At 39.0% G+C, this 14,950-nt stretch overlaps 1 protein-coding gene across 4 annotated transcripts in view; it reads left to right on the top strand.

The window, feature by feature from the left end:
- The window catches only part of MYO5A (myosin VA), a 216,427-nt gene that overhangs the window by 135,315 nt on the left and 66,162 nt on the right, over positions 1–14,950 (top strand). For all 4 annotated transcript variants that reach the window (XM_082444707.1, XM_082444706.1, XM_082444705.1 and 1 more), the window contains exons 15-20: positions 5,185–5,346; positions 6,547–6,644; positions 8,690–8,776; positions 8,865–8,973; positions 11,230–11,441; positions 12,357–12,513. In XM_082444707.1, the coding sequence (XP_082300833.1) occupies positions 5,185–5,346; positions 6,547–6,644; positions 8,690–8,776; positions 8,865–8,973; positions 11,230–11,441; positions 12,357–12,513 (825 nt within the window). The remainder of the gene's footprint in view (positions 1–5,184; positions 5,347–6,546; positions 6,645–8,689; positions 8,777–8,864; positions 8,974–11,229; positions 11,442–12,356; positions 12,514–14,950) is intronic.

Raw genomic sequence — 14,950 nt, 5'->3', positions numbered from 1 at the left:
TTAGTTTTTTATTTATCAATACATGTGTCAGGTCCTGTTTTAAATGCCTTACGAGTGTTAACCCACCTAATCCTATGATGAGGTGATATTATCATTACTCCCATTTTACAGATGAGGGAACTGAGGCACAGAAACTTCATAGGTATAAGTTTTCAAGCCAAATTATTGATAAAACACAGGCTGTTGAGCTCAGAGTCTGCACTCTTAACCACTATGCAGTGGTGTTTTATGTGAAATTTTTGCCTCCACAGCAGTTCTAGGCTCTCTTGTGCCTTTGTGAGAGACCATGAGAGACAACGTTTTGTTGTTGTTGTTGTTTTTGGCTGTGTCATTTTGAAAGGATGCACTAGAGACATGGCCTTAAGCATTCCATCCAAATAAAGATTGACCTCTGGATCGTTGAGTGCAATTTCAGGTGTGGTCCAAAGCACTTTGAAATTATTCTTCTTAGGCATAGATACCAGAAACACTGCTTTCTAGTGGGAGAAGAATATTCCAGATTACAAAGAAGTATGATGGCTCTCTGAGGTTGATCCCAACCTCCACCCTTTGACTCTCTTCAGGAGAGTATGGGGAGTGGAGCACGGCTCACTTTCATCCTATAGGGAGCAAACCAGAAAGCTGGTTACTTAATTTAACAAAGTAAATATTCAAATATTCAGTGAAAGACTAAAAATATTCGTGTGAATTCTTCTGGATTTCTGACCGGCACTTTTTGTTTTTCTGGTTTATTCTAAGAAAATCCTTTTAACTTCAATGGAATGTTATATGAACATTTTGACTCTTGTTTTTGGAATAAAAACTTTTACTTTCAATTATTTTGATAATAGAAAGATCATGTAAGGACCAAATTCCAGTTTTAACCCTCAGAAAATAATGAGTCTATAGTCTTAAGTGTCTGTAGAAAAAATCATTTTTTCACTTATCCTCTTAAGCCCTGGACATTAACGCTTTATACCTTATAGGAGTGATGTATAAGAGAAAATTCTCTCACAGTGCCAATCCCTGAGTATTATTCAGTTAAAGATTATAAATCATTTTAGTTTATGAATACTGATGAAAACCCTGGAATTCTAGTGTTACTACTCTCAATAATTTAGCTTACACAGAACATTCACAGGTTCTCATTCCCCACGCACCCATAATCTTTTGCGTTGTTTTTCTGACCTAACTTTTCTGACTGGCTAGTGGCTCCTTAATTTCCAGAAAGTAGCTATGCATTCTGAGGAATCATTTGGAGTAACTGCCAGTCTATATAGCACTGTTGCAGTTGGGTGTAGGTGGTGTGAGATTTACAAAGCTTAAAGGCCAACACTGCTCCCAGTCAGCAGAAACCCAACCCAAGGGTATGAACTTCATGTTTTAATTTTTCTGCACCTGATAGGAAGCAAGTGTAACCTAGTGTTGATTTGTTCTCTTGGAAGTACTAATTTTAGAAGATCAGTATTTGTGTTACGTGTTTTCAACAGAATTATTTTTGTGGTAATACAGTGTGGGGTTCTGTTTGTGTGTATGTGTATTGTCTTTTTTTTTTTTTTCTTTAATTTTGCAGCTTCTAGCCACTTGAAAAGGAATTAAGGTATTAAAAAACTTAACAGAAGGTGTCTTAATTTATGTTTTCCCACCGTAAAGAAATCTGTTGCTACATCAAATAACAGGAAGCACATAAGTAAATTGCAGCTCGATGAAATACTACTAAATTGCAACTCTACTAAATGTCATTAAAAAGAGTTATATCCCCTACTTTCCAATGTTGCTAATTGATGAAGGGAAGCACAGTTCATCTACTGAGTTTATGCCTCAAATCTCTCATCTGTAAAACAGAATCATGATAGTATCTACTTTCAGAGGTTGTTATGAGGATTAAATAGGTTGTATTAAGCTCTTAGAGCAGTGCTTCATGTATAAAAAGCTCTTAGTGAATAATGTTGTTGTTGTTGTTACTGAGATGATTTCCCACATCTTTATGAAGCAGTTACTTGGATTCTTCTGTCTTCTTTAACACTCTTTCCTAGACATATAAGTTCAGTCTTAAGCAATTCAGAGCCCTGTCTTAAGCATAGACAGATCAAAGAAACAAGATGGAATGTCCAGGCATATCTACCTACTTACCTATTTGACTTTCTGTTTATCTGCCTTTCTCTCTTCAAATGAAGTTGGCATCCTCAGTCAGTGGGGAATGGCTAAATTTTTCAATGAATGATTTAAGAAAATTGGGAATTTAGCAAGGTAAACAGGTAAATGAGATAGGCAGAGGAGTTAGGTAATAACCACTTAACTAAATATTTAGATGATATCATATCATAAAGTGGTAAGTGCTATAAAGTAAGTAAAACAGGGCACCAAGCTAGAGAGTGACTAAGCTTGGGCAGAGGTGAGGTGCTCCACTAGACACAGTGGTCAGGAAAGGCCTCTCTGAGGATGTGACATTTGGGCTGTACCCTGAATAATAGGAGACAACTGTGTCAGTGGAAGAGTAAGTGAGGAGTGCTGAGACTGTATAAGATGGTTGTGTTTGAGGTCCATAAGGAAGGCCAGTATGACTGGAGCATGGTAGGTGAGTAGGATGTATAGGATGGGTAGACAGGGGCCACTTTCCGGAGGGAAGTGTAGTAAAGAGTATGGATTTTATTCCTGTTCCTGTGGAAAGTCTGAACAGTTTTCATATGGGGAATGATATGCTACTGTGGAGATATGGTGGGGGGGCTGTGGATAGGGGGGTAGTAATCTAGGGGACAGATAGTGGACTGAGATACTGAGATTATAGCAGTGGAAATGGCTTATGATTTGTGGGTAGAGTTGACTGGTCTTGTTGATGGTTTGACTATGGAGAGTGAGAGAAGGAGAGAAATTGAAGATGCCTTCTATGTTTTGGGCCTGAGATGCTGGATGGATAATGGTGCCACTTACTGAGGTGAAGACTTGTAAAAGATCAGGCTTCAAGAGAAAGGATCAAGAGTTCTGTCTTGGACTCATGGATATGGAGAACAGACTTATGGCTGCCAAGGGGGAGGGGGTTGGGGGAGGGATGGAGTGGGAGGTTGGAATTAGCAGATGTAAGCCACTATATGTAGAATGGATAGACAACGGGTCCCGCTCTATATAGCACAGGGAACTATATTCAATATCCTTTGATAAACCATAATGGAAAAGAGTATGAAAAAAAAAGAATATGTATATGTATAACTGAGTCGCTTTGCCGTTCAGTGGAAATTAGCACGACATTGTGGGTCAGCTATGCTTCAATTTAAAAAAAAAAAAGAGTTTTATCTTGGACATGTTTTGCCTGAGATGGCAATTAGATAGTCAAGTGGACATGCCATATAGGAAGTTGTAAATGAAAGTCAGCAGGTCAGGGGGAAAGTCAGAGTCAGTGATATAAATTTGGTAGTCTTAAGAACTAGATGGCATTTAAAGCAATAGGACTGGATAAGATTGCTTAGGGAGAACAAGTAGGTGAAAAATAGTAGAGAGTAAGGCATTCCAACTCCTAGAGACTGACCTGAGGAAGAACCAGGAAAGAAGTCTGAAAAAAATGGCCCACGAGGAAGCAGGAACACTGCCTAAAGAAGAAATTGTAGTTTCTAATATGACAATGTAAAATGTTCTCTTTTTTTTTTTAAATGAAAACTCAATGTAGAGAATTTTAAATTTATAATTTGTATGAAGAGGAAGACACATATATATGCATCTATATGTGTGTATGTGTTCTGAACTCTCAACACTGAGTAGTTTTCTGGTAGATATTGTAGAACTTCAGTTAAATTGTAACACTAGTGGTGAATATGATATTTCAACCCAGCTCTATTAAGCATTTCACACAGAAGAGAGAAAAACAAAGTTTAGGTAGGCAGCGCTAATGTAGAGCTAGCAATTTACTTGGGAATGACAGAAGTGTGTAGATAGATCCTAGAGTCCTTGGCCTATTATCAAATAGCCTTACATCTTAACTCTGTGCTGAGTTTTCAAATCAAATCTATTAGGAACTCTTATTTTCCCCCTTTGTGATACAAGATAATGGTAAAACGTTCCCCTACCCCCACCCCCCTCCCTGCTTTGTAGCTAACCGAGCTATATGTATTCCGTAAAGCAAGGGATACGTTCATTTGTGCAGCAAGCAACCATTATTGGTATGCCATGTATAACAATTTGTTATATACATCATGAATTATATCCTAAATTACCCTTATAATTGATAGATACATTATAGCAAATGAACTTAATTTTGTTTTTTAATGAAAGAACTCTTTTAAAATTATTTCTTCTGGAGATATTCTAAGTTTGTTAGATAAATAATTGGTTGTTGCCGTTACACTTTGACTTATAAGAAGGATTTATTTTATGTATGTGGACTGTGTCACTACTGTAAAGATATGTACATATATCAAAATGTTACTGTCAATTAGTTTGAAGTCTCTTTTGTTCCATAAAATGTCTTCCAACCACATTAACTTATACTATCCACCCATTTATTAACTACCAGATCTTTTAATAGCCTTTCATTTCGTTAACCTGGTAGAACACAAAATTGATTGCAGGAATTATGCAGTCAAGTTATAAATCCTTTGAAAACAAATGCAAAGCTTACAGGATATGGGCAGGGTTTCCTTTTACCTTTTTTCCCAATAATCCACATTACTTTCTAAAAATTACTATTAATTCATGATTTTTTAAAATCTTATTAAATTGTAGAACTAGTTCATGACACCCTTCCTGATGAGATTTTCAGTGATATTTTTTAGTTGGTACTCACCATTTGAGTTAGTGGGTAGACAGATGAAGCATGATGATAAAACATTTGGTGGAACTGATGTAATAAGACTTTCAATTAGTATTTTGCTCATAAAATAATTATCGTTTAAAACCAGTAAAATGGTTAGAGCGGCCATTTCCTGTGGATTAAGATTTCAAGTCTCAGTGGAGTAGTTTCGATTTTGTTTTCCCCCAAATAAGGTTGTAGAATTACTGCATTTTTCCATCTATATTTTTGCAGCATTGATGTCACCTCCCTCTCATATTTTTGGCTCCTAACACAGATATTGATTATTTCTGGAAGTTGACTCTGAAAGGGGTTACTTAAGGAAGGGAATCACTATGGATTGCGAATCATCATAGTGTTTCTGGGAAGATTTCCAATTGAGTTTGGGTTTAGAGTGTGATTTCCTTTTACTGTTTTTGACTCAGTTTAAGATGCTACCAGAATTATTTCAAGATGATGAGAAGGCCATCAGTCCAAGCTCAGCCACCTCTTCAGGGCGCACGCCCCTCTCCCGCACTCCTGCAAAGCCCACCAAAGGCAGACCAGGCCAGGCGGCCAAAGAGCACAAGAAAACGGTGGGGCACCAGGTGAGTTCAGGGAGCCGCTGCTGCAGTGCTGCTTCCCCTCTGGCTCAGCTGGAGCCTCAGGTCTTCCTTTGTCAGCCTCCCAGGTGGGATCCTCAGGTGAGGAGAGGCTGGAGCTTTCACTGTGAGAACACAGAACACTGTGCACTCATACTTCTCCCCTCCTAACATAGACCCGTGACTCTGCTTAAGCGTTTCCCAAAATAATTTTCTCTACGTTTTAATTCTTCTAGTACATATCCTCCCTCACAAACCACTGCTGCCTTTGTTTTGTTCTCTGGCTGTTTCCTCTCTGGATTTGTACAGCTCCTTCAGCCCAGGGACAGTGCCCTCTGTTTTCTTTGATGTTTCATGCACCATGGGGAGTGGGAAACATGACACACGTGCTTAGTGCCTGAACTAGGGCTGGGGGCTTTGGGCAGGAGGCTGAGTGCTAGTCAGCTTGTTTTCCTGAGCAGATAGGAAGCAGGGCCTGGCACAGGTCCACAGCCCCTGGTCTGATCCCATGTCCCTAAAGGTAACCCCACCCTGGCTGTACTCTTCCATCCTCAGCGCCCACCCCCCTCATTTCCTATACTCTTTTAAGTTATCTGCTACTTTTTTCAGTATCATACAGCAAAATTCCTACTGTACATGATTAAATGACCCTAATATCTTTAAAGCAAGCTTATATTTTTAGTCAAAGTTTTAAGTGTACAACAGAAAGCTACAGAAATCTATATTAAAAGGGTGGGTGGAAGAATGAACTCTATTGTGATGATGATAATGATGTGTGATAATGATGTGTCTAAGTAGGTTCATCAACTGTAACACATGTACCACTGTGGTGGGGAATGTGGATGATGGAGGAGGCCATGCCTGTGCCAGGGTAGGGGGTGTGGGGGACATCTCTGTACCTTCTGTTTGATTTTGCTGTGAACCTAAAACTGCTCTAAGAAAATAAAGTCTATTTTAAAGGGGGGGGTGTGCAGTGGTGGTGGTGGGAGGAGCGAGAATATCTGTTTAGCAGAGTGAGCATGTAAATGGTAGGGTTTAAGCAAATTTGAACCAAAAGCCCTAGCAGCTCCACTGTTGAGGGCTGGTCAGGTTCACAGGTGGCAAAGTCATCTCCACTAGTGTCATTCGAAGAAAATTTTCAGTTGTCTTATGTCATCTTTGACTTTGACAAAACCTTGATGCCCCTTTCTGCTCTTTTTCATGCAGTTCCGAAACTCCCTTCACCTGCTTATGGAGACCCTGAATGCCACTACCCCTCACTACGTGCGCTGTATTAAGCCTAACGACTTCAAGTTCCCATTCACGTAAGTATTTCTCAACTGCTGAATTTAAAGTATCCATATCTCATAAGGATTGCCAAACCAGCAGCAGGGAAAAAATACTTAGGTAAATCTTCATGTCTTGTAGAGGGAAACAACTAGTTCATAGAACTTTTTTAGTTTCTATTCCCTTTTAAGAATGTGAAAACAGGGAATTCCCTGGTGGTCCAGTGGTTAGGACTCCACGCTTCCACTGCCGGGGACCCTGGTTCCATCCTTGGTCGGATCAAGGAACTAAGATCCCACAAAGCCTCACGACGTGACCAAAAAAAAAAAAAATGTGAGAACAAATTAGTAGTTGGCCTTCTGACGATTTTAAAAGTTGAGATCAACCACACATTTCTAGTACTATTTTCTATTTGCAATTTACTTCATTTCAAGATCTTTTTGGTTAATTTGGGCTTTAGTTAAAACCAGAGCTGGGTGAGATAAGGTTGCTTTGTCAAAGGCTCACAATCATCCCTGCTACTTTTCAACTGTTGAAACTATCAGAGAATGTGTACTTTTACCAAACATCTTGTCTTATGTCAAATACCATTCGTGAGAGGAAGTTTTTTCCAAAATGAAAATATTTCTCTAATTTTGAAAGTAATGCATGCACATTATAAAAACAATTTTCAGGAAATATAAAGTAGTGTAAAAATAAATGAAAGAGCATTTCATTATACCCAGAGAGATAATAAGTATTAACTGGCATAGATCCTTCTTGATCATTCCTTCCCTGCTATGTGTGTGTGTGTGTGTGTGTGTGTGTGTGTGTGAGAGAGAGAGAGAGAGAGAAAAAAAAAAGAGAAGGAGAGAGAGATTAATAAAATGGAAGGGATCATGCTGTAATTGTTGTTTTGTATCTGCTTTCAACTTATGGGTGTTTTCCATGTTAGTAAATACAAATCGACATCATCATTTTAATGGCTACGTCATATCCCATTATATACACATACCACCATTCTTTTAAATTATTCCCTATTGATGGCCATCTGGGTTATTCCTATGGCTATGATAAACATCTTTTGCCAAACATTTTTGTATATTTGCCTGATTATCTCCTTAGAATAATGTATTTCTAGAAGTGGAATTTGTGGGTCAGAGATTAGGCACACTTACCAAAGGCTGTAATAACTTCCACTCCGCAGTGTGTGTGTGCTCCTTTACCTACACCCATGCCAGTCTTGCCCTTGGAGAGTCGGCCTTAGACTGCAGGGCACTTCTCAAAGACTGTTGTATTCTTCTCGTTGCCAAGAAGCCCTTTCTGGAGGAAGTGAGACGCTGGAAGTAGCTGCCACGCCCTGGGCGACTTTCCTGGACAGCCCTAGGGGCCATCACCTTCTGTCAGCCAACCCCATCTCCCATCACCAACAAAACACTTGAGAAGATAGCACAGCAGAAGCCTCGGATAGGTCACTCAGGGCTTAATTGGGGAGTAAGAGGAATCGTCATCCCGTAAGAAGCAGGCCTTGCTACTTCTTCTTTTAGTGTCAATTTAACATTAAGGTGCCGTTTATCTAGAGTGAAATACACATAAGATATAATATAAAATATTTTTCACTGACATGGACACTATTGATGCTTAGTATGTATACACTGAGTTGAATAGCTTTTAGAACACCAATAATTTTTTTAAAATACCTGAATGGGGCATATTTAATTTGTTCTTCTTGTTAGAGAAATCTCCAGGGCTGGCCAGTCTTTATTCCAGGGGAGCTCTGTATGGTGAACTAAAGAGTTATGAGAACAGCTAGTCAGGCCAAGGCATGTAATGAGCATGGCACAGTGCAGAGGAGTTTGGGCTTTTTAAATATGTTTAATGGCATTTCTTATAAGTTTGTGGTATGTATTTTTACTGCTAATGGTTTTTTCCCCTCTCTTACATGGAGTTTTCCATTTTGATCACTGTTCCAACTTTTGAATTTTTTTTTCTAATTAATCCATTTGGCTCTTTACAAAAGAATTCAGTCTCTGGACTGAGGAAAGTAGTTTGTGGCTAGAGCCACGCTTCTTTGTGTATTAATGATTTCCATTTTTACACATAGGTTTGATGAGAAGAGGGCGGTACAGCAGCTGAGAGCGTGCGGTGTCCTGGAAACCATCCGAATCAGCGCAGCAGGTTTCCCCTCTCGGTGGGCTTGACATTTTTCAAATATAAGGAATCCTAAAGGGGGAGGTTCCTGCTTCTTTAAATAAGCTGACATGAGTTTCTTTTTATAGGTGGACTTACCAGGAATTTTTCAGCCGCTACCGTGTCCTAATGAAGCAAAAAGATGTGCTAAGTGAGAGAAAACAAACATGCAAGAATGTTTTAGAGAAACTGATACTGGTAAGAAAGATTTTTCACTTACCTTTATCGGACCAGATGTTTGCCAAAGGCCTTGTGATTGTAACCTGTGAATGTCCTAGGAGTATCCATATACCACTAATCCAGGTTATTCAGGGGTGGAAGGGTGGAGAGGCACACTGTCTTGGAGGTCAAGGCTCCCTGTCTTTACGATGGAAGGACTAGTGAAGATGATGGTCCAGTATCAAGAAACAGGATGGTGAGGCCTGGACCCAGTCTTGAGATACATTCTTTTTAGAGTTTGATCATTTTCAATAAAAATTTACCAAGTACTAAATTTTTATTGAAAATTACTTATGACAGACACCAGGCCAGATGCTGTGTGATTAAGAAAAAATAAGTCTTGTCCTCAGGTGACATAGTGTGTCTTGGAAGTTAATGCATTTTAAAGATAAGTATAATATACCTTAGTGTCTGTCAAATGCTGAGTGAGTGAGACAAGAAATCAACGGAAGACAAAGCCACATCTGCTGTGGGAAGGAGAAACTATTTCATGGAAGACATGTATTTTGAGTCAGGCCCTGAAGAGTGGGTAAGATTGTATAAAAGTGGAAGGAGACTATCTAATAGGGAGCAAGGAGCAGAAAAGCATAGTTTTCTCAAAAAGCAATGAGTAGGATTTTTGTTTTTGCTTTTGCAGTAAAAAAAAAAAAATGGTGCATGGGACAGTAGGGAATTGGTTAGGAAATGTGGGTTGGTGTTTGAAGAGACTTGCATACCAAGCTAAGGCGTTTGCAGACTTCAGAATGCATCAGAGTCACCTTCAGGGCTTGTTAAACTACAGAGTGCTGGGCCCCACCCCTAGAACATCTGATTTGGTAGGTCTGGGATGTGTCCAATAATGTGCATTTCTAACAAGTTCCCAGGTGATGCCGACGCTGGTTTGAGGACTACATTTTGATAATCACTGATGTAGGTTGTAGAGAATTTAAGACTCATGAGATGCTGTTTAAAGAATATTTTCACTTATTTGACACTAGGTTGGATGGATTACCTCACTTTGAAGTAATTAGTCATAATTATTAGCTTTTAACTAGATGTAATATCTCTTCTTTGGTGATAATAACTTTATTTTTCTTGAAAGAACTTAGGCCACTTTCCTGGTAATGTGTAAAAGAATCTGATACCTTTTGAATCTGGCCTAAGTCCTTTCTAGGGAATGGAGAGCAGAAAGTAGGGACAGCCTCCCGCCGCCAGACTGTTCCCCCCTGGGCTTGGGGCCACAAGGTAAAGGAGTGCAGGCTTGGGGGCGAGGGAGGGAGAGCTGAGATGAGATGGGGCAGGGAGAAGGAGACAGGGAGAGGGAACCACTTTCTAGCTCTTTCAGCTAGCCTCCTTTGCAAACTTCATTGATTTAAACTGAAACAGTTTTAGATATATGTGGAGATTTCTGATTTTCTGTTTTCATGTACAAGATAGGAAATATTTGCTTACAGTGAAAAGTGATTTTTCTCTGTTTTCACTTAGAATTTCAGATCACAGTATTGATTATTATAAATAAATTCTACTCTTCTTTTGATACAAGATGGTTAATAAGTTGCATGCTTCTAGATAAGTTGGATCAGAATATAATAGACCAAAAATAGCATGCATATATATCTGTGTTTAGTGCTCAACTTTGTTTATAATCAGAAGTCAATGAGCATTATAAATGATTATATTTTTGTAAAAGGAGTTTTGAAATTTGTAGGAAGATTTACTGTTGATAAAACCAAGAGATAACTGTTGAGAAACTTAACTCTTAACATGAATATGCAAGATTTTTTAATCTTTTAGTTTTTATTTTGTGTGCATTACTTCCTGCCTTTCTCTTCATACTGGTGTTTTTGTCCCTTCAGCTTTCTCATGGAACACACAGCCCGATGTAATCCTTACAGCCTGGGTCAGTCAGAGGGAGTGTCAGCACCTCCATTTCCTTGAGATATTTAAAATACAAACAAGCAAATAGTAGCTGCCTATAACCCACAACCAAGTTTTTGGGCCTCAGATAATAATTCCAGGTAGAATAATTCTGGAAAATAACTCTTAAACTGCAGTTTTCCTTAAAGTCCCTTCTATTGGCTCAACTTGCATAGGATCAAAAAGCTGGCTCCATTAGTTAACTGTGATGTAGCCCAAGTTTTAGCTAATAGTTTCATCCCTTTACTGATTCTGCTTTTAGACATATTTTTTCTCTTTAAAATTCATTTATATAGTCATCATTTCTACTTCTGAGTATACAATTTCTTCCAAAAATAGGACAAGGACAAATACCAGTTTGGGAAGACAAAGATCTTTTTCCGTGCCGGTCAAGTGGCCTATCTGGAAAAACTGAGGGCAGACAAGTTGAGGGCTGCCTGCATCCGGATCCAGAAGACGATCCGAGGGTGGCTGCTGCGGAAGAAGTACCTGCGCATGCGCAAGGCCGCCATCACTGTGCAGAGATACACGCGAGGCCACCAGGCCCGATGGTAGGTCTCCTGGCGGCATGTCCACTCTGGCTCACCGGCAGCGAAGATTGGCGAGCTCATCTGATTGATTGTGCAAACTAGGACAGTTTTGAGTGGTCACCCTACCTGAGAAGGCAGCACCTTACCTCTTCTTAGGTCCGAGGAATTAACTCATAAGACAGTTAAATAGAATAAAATTTCACGCACCTTTATGAATGATTCAGATTGAACCTCAAAAAAAAAAAATTACAAATTACTGCCTACTCATGTCCTCAGTATTTATTTTTTATACATTTATATGGGCTTGAAGAAATCATCTGTAAATTAGAACAGTCATGAATATAACTAGTTAATAATGACTCTATTGAGGAGTTTTGGGGAGCAGTTAGCTGAGAAGGTGTAGAAGAGAATTACACGTACGTGTGATTCCATATTAGGATAATTTTAATTTAGAGATATCAAAAGACATGAATTAATGGTAAAGAACTTGTGCCCAAATGGATAGATTAAGGAAAAACATCGTGCATTAGCAATGGATAGAGCTAAGAAAGCTGGTGATAAGTAAGTACAGGATTACTGTGTAAGCTGGTCTGCTATGTAAAGGGGACAAAGCCTGGGCTAATGAGCACAGTCCTAGAAGGAATAGACCTTTATGACTTTCACTTTCTGTATTGTAAAATCGAGTAATATGGGACATCCCACTTTTCAGGGTTAGGTAAGGCTCAAATGAGATGATGGATGGACAGATATTTGGGGGATCATTAAATAACTATACAAATATAAGAAATATAAATGTTGATTTAACGTGTGTGTTATTAGAATAATACAATGGAGGTACTACTTATTATGCCAAAGATATTGGTGCTTTCAGCCTCTACAAAATGTATTCCTGGGTTTTTCTGATTACTGACTACACACCACTCTTTCTCTGGCCAGTTATGCTAAGTTCCTGCGCAGAACAAAGGCAGCAACCATCATTCAGAAGTACTGGCGCATGTATGTAATCCGCCGGAGGTACAAGATCAGGCGGACTGCCACAATCGTCCTTCAGTCTTACTTGCGAGGCTACTTGGCCAGAAATAGGTATCGCAAGGTGAGGCCTTGTTTTCAACTTGGTTTATTCATTCCATTAACGTTAATCAAATTCCATGTCTGTACAAAGTGCCACAGGGGCTCCTATGGATGTAGGAGTCATATGGAGACAACCAACAACTGAAATACATTTTTAAATATTAAATAAGCCACATATATTTATTAACATGATGTTGAAAAAGAAAATTTACTTTTTTCTTCCCCTGTCTATGTAATTTGAAAAAAAAGTGAGTATATTTGTTTCCTGTGGCTGCTGCCATAAATTACCACCAACTTGGTAGCTTAAAACAACAGAAGTTTATTTTCTCACAGTTCTGAAGGCAAGAACTGTGAAATTAAGGTGTCAGCAGGGCTGCCCTCCCTCCAGAAGCTATGGGGGAGAACACATTCCCTGCCTCTTCTAGTGCTGGTGGCCACCAGTATTCCTAATAATTGTGGCCATATCACTCCAATCTCTGATTCCATCTTCACATCATCTTCTCTCTGTGTCTAACTTCACTTCTCTTGTCTGTCTCTTATGAGAACACTAGTGAAGGATTTAGGGCCCACCCAGATAATCCAGGATAATCTCTCCATCTCAAGATCCTTATCTTAATCATATCTGCAAAGGCCCTTTTCCAAAATAAGGTAATATTTACAGATTCTTAGGATTGGGGGCCTTTATTCAGCTGACTATGGTGAGCTTTGAATAGGTAAAAATATTGGATAGGCCAAAAAGTTCGTTCGGGTTTTTCTGTAACGTCTTACAGAAATACCCGAATGAACTTTTTGGCCGACTCAATATATGGCAGATGAACAGATTAAGAATGAAACAACCTTGGAACAATTTACCATGGTAAAAATGAAATCAAATAGAACATCAATGTGGTCAAAGTTGTATTGACTGGAGTATGATACTCTAGAAATTTTTGACAAATAATCTTTATGTCTAGCCATAATCATCATGGCTATAGATCGTGGATCACCAGATTACTCTTAGTCATCACCTCTAACAATATATGATCTAGTCGATGAAAGTTTTTCCTCTTTCATTTTGGCAAGGTTTGGAGTCTGTTCTTTAGAATATAGTCCTACTAAGCTAAAAATACAGTCTGGATCTTGGAGCTCTCTGGGCATCACTGTTAGAAGGAGTGTCAGTAGAGTGATGTGAAGGACATTTCTCTAATCACAGTCATTGATTATGTGGGCGTGCCCTAGGCCCTATTCATGTATTTATTTTACTTTCTTATTTTGAATTAATTTTATATAACAAAGAAAAATGGAAAGCTAATGAGGCTTGAATGAGCATATTTAATAGCTGTGTTTTGAAGAAAATTTGAAGACAGCTACTCCAGGTCTTTCTGCCCACGCCTGCTTTATAGTCAGATGTTCTTTCTCTTCAAGCATGAGCTTTCAAGGGAGGGAAAAGCCTTATTAAACTTGACCTTTTAGATATACCAAACCAGTTACCCTCCTGTTTTCCTCACTACTCTCCTCAGGAACATCTGAACTGGAGTGTGAGGCCATTGGTTTAGCAGTAGCAGTCTCTAGCTAGCTTAGCTCCCAGTGTGACTGGACATAGTAGGGGAGGCAGGTTAGAGGCAGGCTCATGTGTAGGCCAGTGGTACCCCCTTAGTGATCTTTCTAGCTGTGACTCCAGTCCAAGCGTCCCTCAAGCTTTGGGGGTCTTAAAGTGAGAGCAAGTGTTATTTAATGTCTCTGACTCACCGATGGAAATGAGATTGAGAATGGAAGCTCTAATTATATACTGTTTCCATTTGACTGAAATTAGAGAAATGGACCAGTAACTGAAGTTACATGGGGAGAAGGAAATGGAACAGGAATATTATTGGCATTAATACCTTTGCCACTATGTGCTGCTTGAGTTTTAAAGTCTGAACGCCTTCAATTTGCCATCACTGAGTCTTATCCAGTTTGTCACTAGTCATCCAGATAAGACAGGGGGCTCCCTTGGGATTGTGTTGTTGAGTGAGAGCTCAGGATGCCCTGCCTCACTGCGGCATGATGCACGGTGACTGCACTTAGTGGGAACCGAAGGCTGCCTTAGCATTAGGAAAACATCCCAAAGGGACAGCCTTGAGTTGGCTGAAGATACTATGAAGGTCTCCTAAACACCTATGTTTATTTTGTATTTGATGGCTTTAAACACAACCACTTATTTCTTAATTGTATCCTCTAGGATGGCATATGTTTTTCATTGTTTTTCTCAGCTACATAACCTAAAAATAGGAACTGTTCTTTTAATGATCTTACTAAACTGCTACCTATCTGAATAGATGGTTTCAGAGATTTTTTACATTTAAAAAGTTTCATAAAAGATACATTGTATCCAGTTATAATAATCACTAATAAGTACTTAATCAAGTGCATACATTTAAACATTTATATCACACAAGACTTATTTTATAATATTGTAGACTTGAAAGGACATCAAATTT

The sequence above is a fragment of the Balaenoptera physalus genome, assembly GCF_965194825.1.
Source record: "Balaenoptera physalus genome assembly, chromosome: 2".
NCBI classification, from domain to species: Eukaryota; Metazoa; Chordata; class Mammalia; order Artiodactyla; family Balaenopteridae; genus Balaenoptera; species Balaenoptera physalus.
This window is presented reverse-complemented; position numbering and strand designations above follow the sequence as displayed.